Below are 22,396 nucleotides of genomic sequence, written 5' to 3' on the forward strand. Positions count from 1 at the left end.
TACATAAGAAAGACACTAATATATGCATGACTGACAAAAAACAACTCTTAGTTATCTTTACTTAATTTGATGGACAATAGTTCTGTTCAGAAATGTGCGCATGCTTCCTCCCTGCCACATTGGCACTTTAATCGTGATCTTCATACCACTCCCTCACCCTTCTGGCAATCTCCTATTTATTCTGTATCCACCCCTGGCTGCCCTTCTTACTGAACAGTGAGCCTGTCAATTTGACTGGCTGTTGGGTGAGGAGCTGATTGAGAAAATTAAGTCATCCTGCAGTTAATTCTAGAATTGCCCAGGATATCCATTCTTTCGGATTTCTAGAAACCCACCACCCCCGCTCTTTTTGCTGCCCCATCTCTTCACCGCTGAGTAAACAATAGCTAATATCCCTAACTAAAGCCAAAATCTGATCTATTCTGCTTACCAAGAGGACAGAATCACACCTACGAATTGGTTAACTCTTTCTAAATCAGATATATTCTGATGAAACCTTACCTTTGGAAAGAGAGAAGCCATTTCGGTGACTGCAGAGTGTATCTTTTCAGAACATGGCACAAAACTGTAAAAATGAAATAGACAGGTTTGGATTCATTCATTGATGTACAATTAGATTAGTAACATAGCATATATCTTAAATTCTTTTACAATTCTACCATTGCAACAGGACAAAGTGATTAGAATCAGGAAAACAAAACATTATATACAGAGGAGAACAAAAAGGAAAATTTGGAGGGGGTACGGGGCTGAGGAAAAACAAAAGCAATATTTAAGACAAAAATTTTGAGATAGTTTTTAAAAACAGACATAAAAACAGCAAGGCAGAAGGAACCACAAAGGCAGTTTCAGCTGCAATAGCCCAGTGATTAAATAAGTATTAACCAACAACTGAAGGGAGGGAGTGGGTGTCAAGAAGACAATCCATGCTTGGAAAGCAAGGCAGACGGAGAGCAACCAAGGTAGAATGGGGCAAGTTTAGGTTGTGGAGGGATATTAAGAATTTGAACTTGCTGGAGTAAGGAAAACTGCTGGGCTTTGAAGAGGATTGGGGAGTGATGGGAATTTTGGAGAGTTTTAATGGAGATGAACCTTATTGAAGATAGGGCTGGAAGGCCAGGTAGGAAGAGATAAGAAAAGTCAAACATCAAGGTGATGACGGACGTAGAGATGGACAATGTTGAAGTGGAAGAAAACCATCAACACAGCGGGTCTGGAAGGCCAAGGAAGCTTGGGATTGAATAGCATATCGAAGTCCCCTGATCCAACCTTAAGTGCAGCCAAGGAGGTTATAGAGATCAAGGTCAAAGACATAAAGGTGTTGATGGCAGCCAAAAAGGATTGCTTGAGGTACGGCAATACTGAACTAGAATAAAGTTTGACTCATCCACTCTTGATAATGGACAGATAGTCAAAGAGTTTAGCGAATATCTTTGAATTAGTGAAGGAGGTACAGAGCTGTGGAGCTGGATATTTCCATGACATATGGAAGCTAATTCCACTATTCCTGGTGCTTGTACTATTAAATTAGAATGTAGACTTTGAATGAGGATGCGATCAATAATGAACAGGAGGTTCATCAGAGTTTACACTGCAAGCTGAGAAAGAGGAAGTTGCCTTGTATTGGATAAGAGCACAAGCAGTTAAGAATAGTGTCATTGAGGCAGTTACAGGAAGATACTGGAAGAGAACAGGATAAAAAATAAGGCAGCAGGGAATTTGCAAGGATTTTAGAGAGACAGAAAGCTATAGATATTTGAGCTTGACCAATATGGTCAGTACTACAATTGTTGCAGAATCCAGATTTCAGAGTCTTGACTTAGAATTAGTGAGGCATCATTAGTTGCAGTTTGATAGTTGGTTCACTGTTGTATAGTTACAATTAACAGGGAGAGAGAGGTTTAAAGCCACTGAAACGCTACTAATATGCTTTAACATGCCATGTAAATAATTAATAAATAGCTGCCTGCCATGTAAATAATTAATAAATAGCTGCCCTAGAAACTCTTATAAAATGTCTAGTAGCCAGTAAAGCCAATAAGAACCTTTTGGAATATAATCTTTATTAATTTGAAACTCACTGGGGTTACTCAACCTATAGCATGCACCACGTGATGCTAACTTTAGTGATTTCCATACTAACCTTTCATGCTTACACTCCTGTGCAGCACGCAGAAGCTCCTGGATATTTTTAGTAACCTGTTCCGTTTTAAGGATTACATCTTCTGTACTGGGAAGACTTGGATCCAGCTCACCCTCATGCTCATCGTACTCCAGGTGGAAGTCATCATCCCTTCCCATCCTCCCATCAGCGATACTATTAAAGGGAAAACAAGAGTGAACATAAACATAATATAGCAGAATAGCAACCAAAATGATGCCTACAGTGAGAGTTTTCAGCACATTATCACGTGCACATAGAAATCAGATGCCTGAGAGTGTGTTACAAAGGCTGTAACCAGATTGATGGTTCAGATCATACCATAAATGGTAATGAGTCACCTGAACCCCAAAAGCCCTAGGCTGTAGCATTTAATAGGTGGTGGCTGCAAGCTGTTGGGTGAGCGAGTACATACATGAGCAAGTGTCAATGACCAGAGACTTCTGGATACCTCAGATTAAATTTCAGAAGGCTGCAAAGGTGTGAAGTAATTCATCTTGCACTGGCAAATTTATACTTGCCTTCATCAGTCAGGAACTGGTCGATGCTAGAATTTCCAGAAAATAATCAATTACTTTTCATTCTTATAATTATTTCTACCAAGTCGTCTTGAAGTTCAACACAAAAGCAGCATCGTCACTGCATAATGCAATTTATGACTCTTTGGGTTTGAATGACTAGCTTGGTGGCAATTATGGCTACCTGTTCAAAAACAAACATTTCAATAATATGAAGACTGTCAAAAGATCCCAGATTGTATCAAGGCCCAACTGGGTACAGTCTGAGTTGTCCGAATCCAACTCTGTAAATAAAACATCACTGTGTTGTACCCGTGTTGGATGTGCAGACTGGATCATTTCAACAGTCTGCAGAGGATTTTGGTAACAATATTATAAAAATCAGGATTCCCCAGTAGGAAATAAATGCATCAAGTGACATTTCAATGAACTATAAAAATCAGGTTCAAACACGTTTTGGTTGCTGTAGCTAACAGCCATGGGAACACTACAACTGTCCTTGGTGTCTCTGTTCTTTGAGGAAAGTAATGGAGAGAACAGCCTAGATGAAAAAAAATTTAGCCAGTTCCTGGTTGCTGTCAAATGACTTGCTAGACTGTGCTCCTAGATATCTAGACTATGATGCCTTCCATAGTCAACCTGGCAGGGCTCACATATGAAAAAATGGCTCTTTTGAAGGAGGTACACTTTATGTTAACTTGTTCATAGAACATGGTGTCTCAGGCAAGGAAAACTTTTATTGCCCATCACTATTCACCCTCAAGGTGGTGATGGTGAGTTGCCTTCTTAAAATGTTGCATCATGTGGTGCGAGCACGCCCACAGTGCTGTCATGGGTTCTGTCCTCTGGCAATAATGGAACAATATAACTGCACAAATTATCATCTTCAGTAGTGAGGAAAATTGGACAGACTTTCACAAAAATAAAGAAAAATTCAGAACTTTAGGTACGTAACAGTTTTGATAACTTCAGAGAAACCAAAAATGCTATTGCTATTTTCACAATAGCACAAGGCAGAACTGCAAAATTGGTTTCCACTCAATTGCTTCAGTGATGTTCTGTTTTGCAGAATTAAACATATATTTCCCTCGATATTTTAAAAGCAGTTGTTAAGAACATACAGGCAAAAACAGATAACTGTTAAAACAGAAACAACTAGAACATCTCCATTAACCATTCAAGGATATAGCATGAGGTCTATTCTATGGAAGGAAGAACAGGGAAACAATTTCCAAAATCCAATTTAGAAAATAGTTCTGGAATGTACATTCTGCAGAAATTCTGCCCATGCTGAGTTCTATTAAACACAATCAACAAAACATTATAATCTCCAATCAGGTTCAACTCACCCCAGTGGCAGCTCGTTGGTCTGGGTATTGTCATAATCACTGTCTGTTCCACTGCCACGTTTGTCCAGTTTGGACACCTGTAAATGGAAATAAAACATGAGTTGGCAGTATAGTGTACTGATGCATAGGTTTTATTGTTAGATCAACTGTTCACTAGTAATTATTTCAAGAAAATTTACAGGCAGTTAAGTAGGAGCGGTTACCCCAATTTCCGATGATAAACATGAAAGCAACTCTGAGAATAACTATGCCAGATCAAATCTGTCAGTGATCAGATTTCATACCCAGGTTTCATAATTCTGCACTTTGGTTATGAATTAGTTGAGGACCAAATAGTTTTAGTTTGCTCAAGATAAAAAGCTGTTAATGTTAATATTTCCATGAAGGACAGGATGATTGGATTCAATAGTCCTGATTTCCTTCCACATAAACAGTACTCTCTCCTCCCTCCTCTCCCTTGGAATTGGCATCTCCATTGGGACAACAGACACCCTAACACTGTTTCAGGCCTTACTCTTGAGTGTAGAAATTATAGAATTTGATGAGGTGCAAACTCTAAATTGAATATTGTTCATTTTATTCCTCGGAATAGGGAGCCTTCCATTCCTTTCATGCCAATCCCGATCATGCAACTTCCTTTCTGGGCCTCCATTTTAGCCACTATCATAAATGGTCACTCCAGTGCATCAAGCATGGTTCTTCTGCCTTTCAATAGTCACTATTCCCTCAACAGTGGTTGAGGCTGCTGTCTCAGTGCCAGGGACCCAGGTTCAATTCTGGCCTCGGGTACCATCTGTGCGGAGTCTGCACATTTTCCCCATGTCTATGTGGACTTCCTCCCACAGTCCAAAGATGCGTGGGTTAGGTTGATTAGCCCTGCTAAATTAAACCTAGTTTCAGGGGTGTCGGTAGGCTAAATATGAGGGGTTACGGGAATGGGGTCTGGGTGGGATTGTGTTCAGTGCAGACTCAATGGGCTGAATGGCCTGCTTTTGCACTGTAGGGATTCTATTCTGTGATTCTAAATAACCAATGATGCCTTTATCCTTACTACTTCTTGCCCTATCTCCAACCTCCCTTTCCTCAGATCTCAATTAAAATCAGATGGTTGAAGAACACAAGCTAATTACAGAACTGTGTTAACTCAATACATGTTGGTATACTTAGATGGAGTTGCATTGTAAATAGCCAGAATAAAAATGACAAACCAATTATTCATCATGCCCCTGGCCCAGTAGATCTGAATCCTTTCAAATATTGTTTAAAGACTCTCTACACATTAAAAATACTTAGATCATTTTATACTTAAATGAATTCAATTTTTTCACATGGAATAAAGAATAGGATCAGCAGGATTCCTATACTTTTCTTGGAAGAACATTTCCGAATGCCAATTGGAGAATTCCTTAAATTACATTCTCAAAGTTAATTCCATCTTAATGAAACCAAGAACTGTACAATAAAGGAAAGGTAAAACATAAGGTTTTGCTGAATTGGATACCAGGTTCACATTTAATAGCAAAATTTGTAAAATCTAATGGAAAATTTTCCAGAAAATTAGCAGGAAAGCCATAATCTGCAGATTCAAACAGATTGACATACGAAGTCAAAGGAATGTAACTCCAAGACAAACCTCAAGATTTCTACTGCAACACCAGTTTGAATCAATGAGACCACTACTTAAAGTAGTGAGCACACGGTACAAGGCATTCGGCTAGAACACAAGCTGGTAGGTGCACAGGTTGGATGGGGGTGGAGAGGGGGCGTGAGGCCCGAGGGTTTGAAAATTCTTCCCCCGCCCGCCCGTCAATATTATACTTTCAAAATGGAAAGGCAAGTTCCAATTACTTCTTCTTTTAAACAAGGAATTAAAGTGCTGTGAAAGTGCAGATCTGCCAGCTGTATTACTAACATGTCCTGGATCCTTTAAAGGATGGTGTGCATCTGACCAACCAGAGGGTTTACAAATTTTGTTCTGCAAACCTGGACTATATATGATTTCAGAACATCCAACTCAATTGCTTTTTTGGATGGTAGTTTCAATTCGCTACAACTCCGACACCATAAAAATATACTGATTAACAAAATAACAAAGACGCCTCTAAAAGCCCAAGACTCACTGAATCTTTTGAATGTTCTGAATCACAGGTTTTACAATTAGATCTTAACTGGCATACATGTCGAAATACAGTTTAAATATTTTAAACTTTTTGACATTCCCTTGTCCCCGCACCCAAAGAGTCAGCTGTTATGGGTTAACAGAAAAGGAAAAGTAATAAAAGTGCATGCATTCTTGGGAAGAGATTAACCTTTTTCTGTTAATACCTACATTACGGCAGATGGTTCCAATATATCTCTGTTTTCCTGTTTCAACAGCATCTTTCTAATGCTGCAGAACTAGCTGATTGCAGGTTTGAACATTTCTCTTTTTTCCTCATTCCTGAATTTCCCATACAACAGGATTTTAAGCAAAACATTTTCACGTGTGAGAGAGAACTGGACATACTAATAAAGTATTGAATTTTAAATGGAGATCAAGTCCTCTCTTCACCACTGTAGTTTCATAATGCAAAACCAGACTGGTCCCAAGTAACAACTTTCAAGTCCTTCATGTGCTATAACTGTGCTAGTTGCCTGCATAGCTAAGATGGAAAGAGCCATACACAATAATGTTAGGGGGCGTGGGACTTTGGAGGAAGAGGAAGGGACAAAGTTCCACATTCTTAAGCTAATCTGTTTTCAAGCAATGCATTTGAAATGGACATGTCTACAATTAAATGGGCAGTTTTTACATAGAAACCTATAAACTTCACCAAACCTTAAAAGATTTGTTGAAATTTGACTTTTGATGGCATCAATGGAAGGCACAATATGTAGATGCTCTCTCTGTAACACTGGTTTTGTACTTTCCTTCCAAAAGTTAGGAAAGTGGGAGAATCAAGGGCACATGATATATCCATAGAACTTAGCTCATTAATGCAGCTTCACACAAAAAGGAGATTATGAATTAGAATAATTTCTTAAATATTTCTGTCAGATGCCTTTTAAGAACACTATGAAATTATTTTTTCCTATAGCCATTCAAAAATAACTTAAATGTAATTTTGCCAGCTTCCTGCAAGAGCAAGTTTGCTCCCATAACTGTATCACTCAGTACATGACTGTTATTTTATGCAAATTGTAAGACTTCATTAAAATAATTAGAGATTTGTGAATACATCGATTGATTATGCAAACTATGTGTACACAAAGTTAATACTTGCACTTCTTTGGAAGGAATACAGTTGTCTAAGAATGCCATGAATTTAAGTACAAACTTGAAAATAAAAACAAGATCTGAACTGGGCTCTATCCAGATTTCAAATCAAATGCTGGAAACACTCAGCAGGTCTGGTAGCATCTGTGAAGGGGAAAATAATTCAAGTTTCAGGTTGACGCCCATTCCAGAGTTCTAAAAAAGGTCATCGACCTGAAAAATTTAACTTCATTTTTCTCGCCACAGATGCTACCAGTCCCATTGCGCAGTTGCAGCATTTTTTTGTTTTTCATTCAGATTTCCGGCATCTGCAGTATTTTGCTCTCCTGTTCAGATTTCCTTTGTTACCCTCACTTATAGCCTAAAAGAATAAAGGACAAGGAATTTCTAACACCAAACTGTAACTAAATCTCGATTCAAGGAAACTTTGCAAGGATTTACTATGATCAACATGAATGGTGAGATCTCAGAATCATCTGCCATTATGCATGATGCCTTCTTCATGCAGTTTACTAAAAATTATAAAAATATTCTTTTATTTTACATGAACAATATCAGAGTCTTTGATTGTAATATTCTCATTCAAAAAAGCAATATTGAATAAATGCTAAGAATTTAACCCTTTGAGAACTACAGTAGCAGTCGACTGTTGCATTTCAAAGTTGCAATTCTTTCTCTATTCATTTCTGGGATGTGGGTGATGCTGGCAGGACCAGACTAATCACCTCCAAGAAGGTGTTGCAAAATGGAAAGTCTTCCCCTCTTCCATGCTGCGTATTTTGATGCCTTGTTCCATAATATTTAGTGGGAATTTACAATAAATCCCACTAACAAAAACAACAGGTTCTGACCATTTGAGCAGGCACCGAGTCTCAGAGGATTAACATCCTTGAGGACTAGGAGAACAGTTCTACGTTTCCTTTGAGAAAAATCTACTGGAATTTTGATTCAGTATTTGTCAATCTGAAATGGATGAAATTAATTGTGGGAAAGACAGCTACCTGCAATAATTGCAATGAACTCAGTTTTAAAATAGATAATTAAAAAACTTATAGACAACAAAAGAAAGCTTTTCACAGGGAAAGAAAAACATTTTCAATGAACAGAAAGTTACCCCTAGTTTCTGCGTGCAAGAGTAAAAGCTTGTGAATATTTTCCTTCAATAGTTTGACCCTCTGCTGATTTTGTTCAGCCACGTCACCACTGATCTCCTACACCCCCAAAGGCTTTTTATAAATTAGACTATAAAAAACAGATGTTTTAGCTTTATAATGCTTCGGTTAATGGCTTCCATACCTGCTATTAAAACATCATTCATCAGCTGCTTTTATTTAAATTTACAAAACCTGTGCCTCAATTCGACTGAAAAAGGGAGGAAAGCAGTGCTCAAAGGGTTAATACATGGAGAAATTGGAACAGTCAGCAGAAGACAATAAAGATGGAAGACTTCTTGAATGGCAAATGGCCTTGCTTGACAAATATGTGATCACTGAAGGTCAATATGCTATTCAAGAGAGGAAAAGGTGTTAAGAGATTGTTAAAAGGGAAGCATTATTTAACTGCAGTGTTCACATTTACAGCTGAGCAAGAGGGGCTTATCTTTTGGAATGCACACTGCATAACCATTACAATTCATCTTATTCACCCCACGTTTTGTTATGCAGCTTTTTAGTTATGTTGTAAATAATCCTTGTTTTCAGACCACTCTAATGCTGTGGAAAAACTTCACTTGAGGGCACATAGCAAAATTAACAAAAAGATAAGTCTGAAATTTCACACGAGACTCAAAAAATGGTTGGAGCAATGCTGTATTTCATTTTTTCAAGTTTTGCAAAATATTAATGTAAATCTGTGTCTAACTGTAACTTTGCCACCTCTTCAGTATATGGGGACCCATAAAATAATAGGCCACTTAGCCCCTCAAGTCTGTTTCAGTCTTCTACGGCACATTGGAATCTCAGTTCTATTTGGCCACCTTTGCTCCTCGTCTTCTGACACTCTTACCCATAAAAATCTTCCTTCAAAACGTCAGTTGATCCCCATATCCTTTTTCCAGGGAGTTGGAGGCAAAAATCCAAAACTTCCCTACCCTCGATTTAAAAATGTTGTTCCTAATTTCTCTCCTAAAAGGCCTACTTTTCTTAAGATGATGCCCCTTAATCCTGTACTCAGCCACCATACTAGTTTAAAAGTTGATTTGATTAACATTAAGTAAGTTGGAAGATATTGGGGAGGAGAAAAAAATTGCTTCATTTAATTAGTCAAGTTATTAGGGAAATAAACAGACTGGTAAAATTGGTATGAAGTGACAGGAAGATCTTTCAGAAACAAGGCTAGATGTGTCTAATGATTTTTTTCAACGCATATCATCACAGATGATGATTTAGGACAGTATTACTTTGGGCCAACTTCAGAGATGTATTGTAAGTATAAAGTTTCTTGGGTTCTTTTTCAAGTGACCAAGTTTCTTTTTTTTTAAACTGTACCATAAACTAAGTTGACTTAATGCAAGATTGCTAATGTAATACACCATATGGTGTTCAGGCTAATTGACAACATTATGTGGTTCTGCAACAACTTACTGACTTGCATAAATTCTATTAGAACACACTGGAAGACTGCAAATGGTGGAATTCCACAGATCCCTCCATGACCGAACTAGCACCACATTACAAGTCAAATAACTCCTGTGCCAACACTTCAATGGTAAATTAACAACTGCAGTATCATGAGAAAAAAATCATGGTTACATTCATTAATCTACGTATATTTCATTGAAACTCACTTACAAAGTGCAGTTTCACTTTGTTGTGTTATGTACTTCATTCCAAAACTGAAAAATATTGTTTGAAAGTTATTTTTGACATATTCAATTAGGCATTCCAAAAAAGAACCTCCCATCATTACAGGGAAAAGAGAAGCAAAGATTATAGAGGAAGAAAATCCATGCAAAAGGCATGGACACTCCTAGAACACTTGCTGGAATCCTTTCTGCCCCTTCTTACTTGAGCCCAACTGAGATGGTACTTAACCACGGATCTGCCGCAATCCTGTGAACAGGAGTGCAGCGGAGAGAAGGGAAAAGGCACAGAGGTCACGGAGACACCCCTGCGAATCTGTAACATGGAAGGGACAGTGTAAACAATGACATGCACATTGACATTAATGAACTTTTTTAAAAAAACATGCATGTAACTTGTTATTGCCAACTTGCATTATGTAGACAAATACTGGTTAAACAGTCTCATGCTGAAGAAGTCAAACAAAAGCAGTTATCTTATGTCAATCAACTAGTGGATTGTGAATTTTGTTAATGCAACGTGCATATGCTATTAATGAAACAAAATAGCACAAATGAAGCAACATTTACTTAAAACTGAATTGAATCAGTGATTTCCCTTATTTAACTATTCTCAAAATAATGTTCACTGAACAATTATACTGTAGATTAATTCATTTTTGTAGATGTGCTGATCATTAGCAATAATGAGATGAAAATGCCTTTTCAAAAATTGTTTGATCTACTTGAAGTTGCTGGAATATATAAAAAAGTGTGCAAATCTGAAATGTAGTTTCATTTAATACCAGCACAATCTGACAATTCCACATTCATACCTACATCTATACATTAAATTATTTATGCGCCCACAATAACCTATTCTGTCTCCTCATCTCACTGAGTGCATCAATCCTATGACTCTTATATCTGTTCATTATCAGTACATTGATGATAGACGCCACCAGATTTTGTTCATCATTAGATTTAGAGCCACAATGCAGAATTCCAAATATGTTAAGATAGTTAGCAAAGCCCAATTGGATTTGGACTTGGTTTATTTTCCGAAATTTGAACATTTATTTTTCCCTTATCTGTTGGAGGTGAGGGAGGGCCAATTCAAGGATTTGGGAAAGAACGTTTCATGATAATTATACCTGTCTCCAACTCTTTTGTTCAAAACAGTATTAAGGATCAGAAGCATTAATAATTTGAAAGAGTAATCAAGGTGAATTCAACTGAAAAATAACTTAATTACACCAGTTGCATGGAATGTGGGATCACAAAAATGAGGAAGTATTCAAATACTGCAAATTGCGAACAAAGACAAGGACCAGAAACACATGCAGCAAATGTGTGTGTGTTTTATGATTGCTCAGTGCCATATGTCCTTGCAAATCTCTAACCTTTTGTGATGGCCACTTTATCACACAAATGGGAATTTTATACAAAACTGAATGCTGAGCACGAATTGTCTAATAGTACATCTGAACACAACAGCAGCTCACTTGCAAATTAATACCAGAACTTTGCACTGCAGCTAGGGTTAGAAGATGTAACACCTCATTAATGAATGCTGGAAAATATTTCTTCCCCCAGAATTTTAAGCCTGGGAAATGAGAGACTGTCCTACAATTCCTAAACTAAACAGTTATTATTGTTTTGTTAATAATGATTAAGCAACAAGCTGTATTGAAGGTCAATGCACTTGGTTTGAAATAAAGTCCACATCGTAAAGCATTAACTCACATTACAATCCAAAGGCTGAAGTCTTGTGGCAATGTCATCAGTAGTTTGTCCAAAGGATTTCTGTCCTGATCTGGTTTCATACATGGACACAGCTTGTCGGTCACGTCTACTTGCGCTTGGGTGGGGGGCAAGGTCTTGGCGGTCACTAGTAGTTGGTGACGGATGTAGACTTGGAGCTTGCTGTTTCATTTGTGCATTCTCTGTCTGCAATTTGTTAATCTGAAATTTTATCAAAAAGGGATCCACAACATCTTGAAATAACTTGATATTAAAGGAGCCCTCTTCATTGCAAAATTTAAACATTTGTTTTATCAAAGATTACACACAGCAATATACAAAATAGGAGGGTGTAGATGGGTAGGATTACACTCTTCAGATGTGACTAAATTATTTTATATTTCATATCTAGGTTTCCATCATTAAAAATCGATTACTAAATATCCATGCGGTTTCGTATAAAAATTTTGAATTTGTCTAGTGCAACATGCCAAATAGGATAGAATACCTGGAACTATCTGAAGAAAGCGAGGGCAGCATTAAGTTTTGCAAAGTGAAAGCATTAAAGGTATCAGTGCAAAGTGCTACAGCATGTTGGACACAAGTCTGCATCCTCAGTTTTCTTACATGAAAAATTGGCAACTTTGGGCATGTCATCAGAACAGGTAGTAGTTACACGCAAGAAAATAAACAACACTGGCTGTCCGGGAAATCATTTTATTTTAAACACAGAAGGGCATTTAGTTATCACTCTTAAATAGATAGTTGTAAAATTTGTCTCAAACCACCAGCCTCCCCCACCATATTTTTCAGATTACTTTTTCAAATATTTGTCCTAGTTTCTGGTGCAAAATAACTAAAAAAAAATTTGGAATGCCTATTATAGAGGATGTGCAGTAGAGCAGCCATAAAATAATTACATTTTAGACCCAAAATCTGATCACTAATTTATTAGATCTATTTATATAAAAGGCAAACCACAGGAATATTCACGCCTCAGTTAGATGTTCATGGTGTCTGATTATTTGCATGTTACACATTCTTTGCTGGTGCTTGAGACTATTAAAATAATGCAAGATGCTAAATAAGTGTATAGTGACATAAATTCAAATGCTGTACCAGAATGAGTTGAAAAGCAACAAACAATTTGGTGCAAAACTGGAGCAAATTCAATTACAAATTACTAACATAAGCACCATTAGTGTCCTTGGCTGAAAATTCCTTGCTGTTAAACTGGCTTCCTGGATAACAATAATACTTTAATGTGACATAGCTCCCTGACTCAAATTTTTATTTTACACTAAAGCTTAGATTATGCAATCAAGTCTCCAAAGTGAACATCAACTTTGAGAAATTATTGAAAGTGTCTGGACCACAGTCATACATTGACTAACAGTTTTAAGTTTATTTATCATAGCATTATTACCCTTCAACAAAAATACCACAACACTGAAGTTAGTCTACAGTGCTAGCCAGATATTGTGCAAATACAGCAACTAACACTTAAAATGACCAATACCATTGACAGAAATAGAATCACAGAATGACTACAGCACCAAAGTAGTCCATTTAGCCAATTGTGCCCATGACAGCTCTCTGCAACAGTCACTCCGCAAGTTCCATTTCCTGCATTTTCCCTGGAATTATTTTCTCTTCAGATATTATCCCATTCTCCTTTGAAAACTATTGAATCTGCCTCCACCATTAAGTGGTTAGGCAATCCTAACCACTTGCTGCAAGAGGATTTTCATCACGTCACTTCTGCTTACAAACATAGAATCCCTACAGTGCAGAGGCCGGCCATTTGGCCCTTTGAGTTTGCAACAACTCTCCGAAAGAGCATCTCATCCAGGCCCAGCCCTCCCGCTCCAGCCTTGGAACCCCACACATTTTACCATGGTTAATCCACCTAACCATACACATCCATGGATACTAAGGGATAACTTAGTAGGTCTATTCACCGAACCTAACAGCCCACATCTTTGGACTGTGTGTGTGTGTGTGTGTGTGTGTGTGTGTGTGTGTGTGTGGGGGGGGGGGGGGGGGGGGGAAGAACTGGAGCACCCAGAGGAAATCCACACAGACATGGAGAGAAGGTGCAAACTCCACACAGACTGTCAGCTAAGGCTGTGATCAAACCCAGGTCCCTGCCACCGAGTCAGCAGTGCTAACCACTGTGCCACCAATTTCTTTTGCCAATTACCTTAAATCAGTATCCACTGGTTCTTGACCCTTTCATCAATGGCAAAAGTTTCCCCCATCTACTTTGTCCAGACACTTGACGATTTTGAATACCTCCATCAAATCTCCTCTCAACTCTAAGGAGGAGAAACTCAACTTTGCCAATCTATCCACATAACTGAAAATTTTCATCCCTGGAACCATTCTGAAGTTGCTCCTGCACTCCACCATTGCCTCCACAGCCTTTCTGAATTGTTGGAATTGGACACAATACTCCAACTGAGGCTGATCCAATGTTTTATAAAAGGTTCACCAAAGCATCCTTACTGTACTCTATCTTTCACCATATTTGTAAATGTAGTCGTGTGAAAATACATAAGGTGCACTGTTACAAGTTGTATTGCAGACTGCAATAACAACTGCTGTATTAAATAAATAGATGCGGTATGTTGTCTGGTGTCTAAAATGCTGGGGTGTAGTACATTTTTGCTTCACAAACTCAGCTTGCTTAAAAAACACTCGCCACAATGTAGTCAAAATATTCCTTTAAAGGGTAATGTCATTATGGTAAAAGCTACAATATGACATTTCTGTTCATGTGCATTCTGCTTGAAGGCAGGTCCTTGTCTCATTGTCTGTTGACACTTCATCCTGAGCTATTGCTTTTGACTGTTTTGTTTTATTACTGGTGATCTGTCATTGCCTTCTACTCAGAGGCAGGGCGAGGAGGCAGCCTACTCAGCTGGAACGAGAGTCAAACTTGCGCTGCAAGTGTTAGGCCCCCCCTAAATAATCTCAAAGATCCAGCTCAAGAGGCAGCTCAGGGATCAACAGTGTACTGTTGTGTCTAATCCATTAGCTGGGAGCATTTAACCTCTCAAAAATATACAGCCAAATATTATTCATTCGTAAATGCCAGAAAAAAAGATTTAATTCACGAGACCAGGTTTGCTTTCCTGTTTGTTTTATTTTACTTCAATGTGCTGTGCCTTTTTGTGCAACTTTTAGCTTATGTGCAGTGACGTTTGGATGTTACAGTAAACAGGAGACCGTAGTGTGTTTTGCAGGGCTAATCTTATTGGTATGGATGGAGGGAGGGAGCAAATTATTTTAACAGATTTCATTCATAACAAACAAGTATAACAAAATTTATTCAATACAGAAGTAACTAATCTATAATGGATTTCTTCCAATTAACCATAGGAGACCCAGGGACAGGATGCAATAGCTTATTCAAATACAAGCATGGAGGGAACTACCCCAGAGAAACCTCTGGAGTAGCACCTTCCTCTGATGCATCACAGGGACAGCATTCTAATACAACTTCTCTGCTCCAAGTTACATACAGACTGTTAGTCATTATGCAAAACATTGTTTAAATTTCAGTCTCATCTACTTAGGTTTACTATTAAACCTTCACCCAGAAGTTTATTGGCAATCTCTTTATAAGTTTAGTTTAGTGTTGCAAGTAGGCTTACATTAATACTACCATGAAGTTAGTGAAAATCTCCTAGTTGCCACACTCTGGTGCTTGCTTCAGTACACTGACGGAGAATTTAGCTGACCAATGCACCTAACCAGCGCATCTTTCAGACTGTGGGAGGAAACCGGAGCACCCGGAGGAAGCAGACACAGGGAGAACATGCAGACCCCACACAGACAGTGATTTAAGGCGGGAATTGAACCCGGGTCCCTGGAGCTGAGGCGCAGCAGTGCTAACCATTGTGCCACCGATACTTTTTTTGAAAAAGACAGTTAACAACCTTTATGGCAAGTTCTGTTGAGGTAGAGCATTTGACTAGGTGTGATTTTACGCTAATGCAGGCTGTTGGATTCACTCCGCTTTTACTAAATCTATTAACTCACTCTTACAAATGCATATACAAAATAGCCTTCCATAAATGGTAAAAGGTCTCACCAAAAATAATGGTGTATTGGACTTCTTTATATAAAAAGCAAATTTGGCTCCATTTCCACACCAACAGACCAATGCATTGCAAAATGAAAGCCTGAAGAAAGTTCATCAGCACCATTTTTGCCCAAGTAATGGAAATGAGGAAAAAATTCAAACTCCTTCACACCAAATAAAACAAGTGCAGCTCTGTAAATTAACAGAAGGTATTAGTTTCTGTGGGGCAAATTTCCATAATTTTGCTACTACTACCACTCAGTTACAAGTCTCAGTTACAGCCTAAAAGTCCAGCCATCAACGGACTAAGAATGACATGCTGCATATGGGTTGGAAAGTTGACTGCAGCACAGAACAAACCAAGAACTACAGCAGTACGAAAGGCACTATTCTCATGATAAGTAGGCTACAGCAACTTTTTAAAGATTGCTTCATCCTTAAATATTACCAGTGGTGAAACTCCATCTTAAGTGACTGAAGCGCATAGATCTATTTTAGGAAGATCCTTGCTCATAGAAAGGATTGCTTGGAAAAGGGCAACCGAGATTCCCCAATTGATATTCTAACATAACCCAGGAAAGCAAGTTATCAATCTATTAATTTTCTTGCTTCATGATGAAAGTCAATAAGTAGGTGGACATTTTTTCTTAAATTGTATTTTGTAAACTGGTCTGACAGTATTAAACTCTAATTGTTTATCATTTTCAATGTTCATAACTTAATGTTAGGAGGGCTGCTACAGCTGGAAAAAGCTCAACTTTGTTGGCCAAGTAAGACCTACTTCAGTTTCACATCAAGCACTTCCTGCCAACATCAAACACTGTGAAAGTTATAGAAGTAAAATGGAGCAAATGATGTCAACAGGAAGACATCCAAAGGGCTAGCAGCATGCATTGGCTTTAAATTTAACAAGATTGCATGCAAGTAGCTGATATGTCCAGATGGCAACAAAATCAATGCACCTGGTGTTAATAGTACATAGTAAAAGACCAGGACAGAGAGACAGACAGAGTCAATCAAGTGAGGCAACTGAGGGGGACAAGGGGAACTTGAAAGAGTGAGAACAGGAGAAGCAATGGCCTAGTGGTATTATTGGTAGACTATTAATTTAGAAACTCAGCTAATGTTCCGAGGATCCAGATTCAAATCCCACCACGGCAGATGATGGAATTTAAATTCAATAAAAAAATCTGGAATTAAGAATCTACTGTTGGCCATTAAACCACTGTTGATTGTTGGGAAAACTCATCTGGTTCACTAATCTCCTTTTGGGAAGGAAATCTGCTGTCCTTACCCGGTCTGGCCTAGATGTGACTCCAAAGCCACAGCAACGTGGTTGACTCAACTGCCCTCGGGCAACAAGGGATTTTATGGGCAATAAATGCTGGGCAGCCAGCAACACCCATGTCCCTCAAATGAATAAAAAATAAAATCTGCAAGTGCCAGCAATAGATTGGCATTTTTTTTATGTTAAAGGGCCTGAAAGCAGTTTTGTTTTTGATGACTCTGAAATATGGCAGAAACCGTGATTGGTGCTTTGATTTCCAGCACAAAGAGCACCAAGTCAATTTCACCACACACCAGGCTTAGGCTGAATGATAAGCCAAGCAAGTCCAGTACTACCCACGTTGGGCTTCAGAAACGGAATGCTTTTGGGATGGGTTATCAGAATCATGGACTTATTTCAGGAAGCACCTCACAGAGCAAATTAGGCAAAATACAAAAAAAAACCCAACACACAAAAACTCTGAATGATGTTGAAATAACTAAAGATGACTTGAAAGGAGCTGTTTAAAAATATTCATTTATGGTATGTGGGCTTTGCTGGCTAGTCCAGCATTTATTGCCCATCCCAATTGCCCTTGAAGTAATGAGCTGCCTTCTTGAACTGCTGCAGGCAACGTGGTGTACACCTTCCTTCTATACTTATTAGCAGTTCTGATACAACTGAGTGGTTTGATAGGTCTTTTTAAGAGTCAACCACATTGCTGTGCATCATGTAAGGATGGCACATTTCCTTCCTTAAAGGAGGATGGTGAACTAGATGGGTTTTTAAATGACAATCGACTATCGTTTCATCGTCATGAACAGACTTTTAATTCCACATTTCACTCTGGGGACCTGGATTCAAATCCCACCAAAGCACTACCCTGAATCTCTGATTACTATTCCAATGACGTGTGTGCCCCACACACCCCCATCCCTGTCAACTCCAAGTTTCAGTAGATGTATATCTAAATGATGGAAAACAGCAAATAACATAGAAAATAGAATTTTCAACTGATCTGCCAAATCAATTAAATGGTAGTTAGGGGAGGTTGAGATCAAACCACTGGTCAGGCCACACCGAGTTCTTTGCCTTGTTCCGGTCACCAAGATACGTTATGTTGCAGCCAATAATCCTTTCCAAATGGAAGCACCGGTGAAACTAATGACAGGTCTAAAGGCAACTTTTGCAGAATTATTGGTACTTTAAAGGTACTTTCAAAATGAATTTGACAGTGATGTCGGGATAGGGCCTGGGCGGGATTGTTATTGGTGCAGGCTCAAACGGCTGAATGGACTCCTCCTGTTCTGTAGGGATTCTATGATTATGATACCACTTTTTATGTAACCAAGAAAGGCAAAAATGTACCAGCTGAAATTCTACAATCTTGTACACCCTGTCACCAGAGAGACTGGAGAATTTGGCACACAGCCAAACCTCCTCCACTGAAGCAGGACTGGAGAATTCCAGCCCCAGGCAAGTATGGAGAATTACTGTCACCATCTTTTGCATATAATCACATGAAGACTTAAAATGTTAACTTATCAGTTCTTGATGCAAAATCTGTCATATATTTGAATCCTCCTTTTTTATTTAGTTTTCCATTTACTTTTATTGCAAATGTTTATTGGCACTGTCCAAACATAGCTGGCTCATCAAAATCACTAAATCCAAAAACAAAAGTGCAGAATCAAACATTGACTCTTGGTGCAAATAAAAAAGTAAAAACACCTTTTAATCTTCTGCAGCATTTACTCAGAAACAAATGCTCATTTAGCTATCAGAACCCTCATTCAGATTCACTCACCTGCATTTGAAGTCTGCGTAGTTCCTCACTTAGATTGTTATTGACTTTCATTAACTGCTGAACCTTAGCCTCTGAAGCAGCCAAAGCTTTTTTCACCTCCAGGTACTCCTGCAGTGTTATGGGGCCGTCTGATAAGTCAGATGAATCCATGCTCTTAACGTCAAAAAGAAATATGGAAAAAAATGAATAGCCAATATACTCAAGCAATGTGGGGCTGTTAACATGGCTGTAAAAGTACGCAGGCCATTTCTGAAGCAGGCATATACATACATAAGAACATAAGAAATAGGAGCAGGAGTAGGCCATCTAGCCCTTCGAGCCTGCCCCGCCATTCAATAAGATCATGGCTGATCTGTCGTGGCTCAGTTCCACATTCCCGCCCTCTCCCCATAACCCTTAATCCCCTCGCCTATCAAAAACCCATCAACCCACGTCTTAAAAATATTTAGCGAGGCAGCCTCCACCACCTCAACGGGCAGAGAATTCCAGAGATTCACCACCCTTTGAGTGAAGAAGTTCTTCCTCAACTCCGTTCTAAACCGCCCCCCCCCCCTTTATCTTGAGGCTGTGCCCCCTAGTCCTACTGTCCTTTCTGAGCGGGAAGAGTCTCTCCACCTCTATCCTATCCATCCCATTCATTATCTTATACGTCTCAATGAGATCTCCCCTCATTCTTCTAAACTCTAACGAGTACCAGCCTAGTTTATTCAGCCTCTCCTCATAGCTCAACCCCCTCAACTCCGGCATCAGCCTAGTAAACCTCCTCTGCACTCCCTCCAAGGCCAAAATATCCTTGCGTAAGTACGGTGACCAAAACTGCACACAGTACTCCAGCTGAGGCCTCACCAATGCCCTATACAGCCGCAGCAAGACCTCCCTACTTTTATATTCAATCCCCCTCGCTATGAACGCCAGCATCCTATTAGCCTTCCTGACCACCTGCTGGCTGGGTTTTTGTGACTCATGCACAAGGACCCCGAGGTCCCTCTGCACCGTCACCTGCTGCAGTTTTTCGCCCCGTAAGTAATAGTCCTTCCTACCATTATTCCTACCAAAGTGGACCACCTCGCACTTGCCAACATGAAATTCCATTTGCCAGTTCCTGGCCCATTCGCCCAGCCTATCTAGATCCTTCTGCAGACTCTCCACACCCTCCGCACAATTTGCCATTCCACCAATCTTGGTGTCATCAACAAATCAGCATACAGTTGCACAAAGAAATGAAAAACTGCCATCTCAATTCACAACACTTTTTAATTAGTCTCTTGCCCTGGTTCCCTGCCTTTTTTAATCCCTTACTGTCCCCCTCTTAGTTTATGGAGACATTTATACCCATCCACTTTCTGTAAACACCACTCTATGCTTGATCAGTCATTGAATGGTGCATACAACTCATTCTGTAGTGCTGCTTTATTGAGAGAAATCCAACGTAGCTGTATGATATGGGTGTACTTTCCTGACCCAACACCAATATGTTTTTTAATGGCTGACATGGGGTCCAGATTTAATAGTTTACAATCTAGATGTTGATTATGCCCCTTGCATTTGAGCTGTCATCCATCTGTAGAGGTACGGCATTAAGTGGAGGTAAGCAGTGGTATTTTCCACAGGCAGTACAATACAAGCAATCTCAATAATATGGCGTATGGCAGTAAGATTGTTGTAAAAAGTCTGACAACACCAGGTTTTAGTCCAACCGATTTATTTGATAGTAAACTCACTAGCTTTCGAGGGAGTTTACTATCAAATAAATCAGTTGGACTAAAACCTGGTGTTGTCAGACTTTTTACTGTGTTTACCCCAGTCCAATGCCGGCATATCCACATCATGAGTAAGATTGTTGGGCAGGCTTTACTACAGTCTTCACTTAACTGCAACCGCTGGTTTGCTAATTAAGGTCCATCTTCCTTCAAAAACGCAAATTTCAATAATGTATCAGTTTAGAAGCAACTGTTCTTTCATGTTTTTCAAAGTAAAGCTATTTTTAAAGTTTATTTATTAGTCACAAGTCACTGCGATGAAGTTACTGTGCAATTCCCCTAGTTGCCACAGTCCAGGTCAATGCACATCTTTCAGAATGAGGAAGGAAACCAGAGTACTTGGAGGAAACCCATGCAGACGTGGGGAGAATGTGCAAACTCCACAGACAGTGACCCAAACTGGGAATTGAACCCGGGTCTCTGGCGTTGTGAAGCAGCAGTGCTAACCACTGTGCTACCGTAAAATGTTCAGAAAGGGTGAAAGTCGCTACATGTGAAGCTGAGAGCAGTATTAGATCTTTGATATTTAAAAATATTGTTGCAAATTTTCCTCTTGCAGTACTTGTTGGAATCTTAGTGGGTCAGACCATACATTCAAAGAAGCAGAAGTTCAAACGTATTCCCACTGAAGATGGTATGATCAAAGCAACTTAAGATTTTTAAAATATTTCATTCATTTTACAAGATTTGTAAAATGGGCATCAATCTTTTTACAAATTTTACATCATAAGGTCAGAAATGGGGATGTTCCTAGATTATTGGCTGATTATTGCGCAATATTCAACACCATTTGTGACTCCTCAGATACTGAAGCAGTCCATGCCCAAATATGGCAAGACCTGGATAATATCCAGGCTTGATCTAACAAGTGGCAAGTAATTTTCCTTGTTAGTGAGTCAAAATCTTGGAATTCCTTCCCTAACAGCACCGATGGAATATCTATATGTAGGGGCTACAATTATTCGAGACAGCTCATCACCACCTTCTCGTGGGCAGTTAGGAATGATCAATAAATGTTGGCTTTGCCAGTGATTTGTAAAAAGATTGATGCCCATCACTGGCAAAGCCAACATTTATTGATCATTCCTAACTGCCCATGAGAAGGTGGTGATGAGCTGTCTCGAATAATTGTAGCCCCTACATGTAGATATTCCATCGGAGCTGTTAGGGAAGGAATTCCAAGATTTTGACCCACTAACAGGGAAAATTACTTGCCACTTGTTAGATCAAGCCTGGATATTATCCAGGTCTTGCCATATTTGGGCATGGACTGCTTCAGTATCTGTGGAGTCACAAATGGTGTTGAATATTGCGCAATAATCAGCCAATAATCTAGGAACATCCCCATTTCTGACCTTATGATGAAAGGAAGGTCATTAATGAAGCAGCTGAAGATGGTTGGGCCTAGGACACTCCCTTGAGGAAATCTGGCAGTGATATTCTGGAGCTGAGATGCTGACTTTCAACCACAACCAACTTCCTTTGTGCGACGTACGACTCCAACCAGTTCCACCCTCCTGGCTCCGTTTTGCTCGGGCTCCTTGAAGGCACACTCAATCAAATGTGGCCTTGATATCAAGAGCAGTCACTTTCACCTCACCTCAACTTCAGCTCCTTTGTCCATTTGTGAACCAAGGCTATAATGAGGCCAGGGGCTGAATGAACC

General features: G+C 39.2%; 1 protein-coding gene across 6 annotated transcripts in view; it reads right to left on the reverse strand.

Moving 5' to 3' along the window:
* Nucleotides 1-22,396, reverse strand: part of git1 (G protein-coupled receptor kinase interacting ArfGAP 1) — a 190,869-nt gene that overhangs the window by 5,368 nt on the left and 163,105 nt on the right. For 3 of the 6 annotated variants that reach the window (XM_080210843.1, XM_080210842.1, XM_080210841.1), the window contains 6 exons: nt 18,971-19,123; nt 11,810-12,028; nt 10,290-10,400; nt 4,029-4,105; nt 2,144-2,317; nt 502-565 (listed from right to left, as the gene is read on the reverse strand). In XM_080210843.1, the coding sequence (XP_080066969.1) occupies nt 502-565; nt 2,144-2,317; nt 4,029-4,105; nt 10,290-10,400; nt 11,810-12,028; nt 18,971-19,123 (798 nt within the window). The remainder of the gene's footprint in view (nt 1-501; nt 566-2,143; nt 2,318-4,028; nt 4,106-10,289; nt 10,401-11,809; nt 12,029-18,970; nt 19,124-22,396) is intronic. The other 3 variants (XM_080210845.1, XM_080210844.1, XM_080210847.1) reach the window with 2 other exon arrangements.

Source organism: Carcharhinus amblyrhynchos, chromosome 23, assembly GCF_965287045.1.
Source record: "Carcharhinus amblyrhynchos chromosome 23, sCarAmb.v2.hapA, whole genome shotgun sequence".
Classification (NCBI taxonomy): domain Eukaryota; kingdom Metazoa; phylum Chordata; class Chondrichthyes; order Carcharhiniformes; family Carcharhinidae; genus Carcharhinus; species Carcharhinus amblyrhynchos.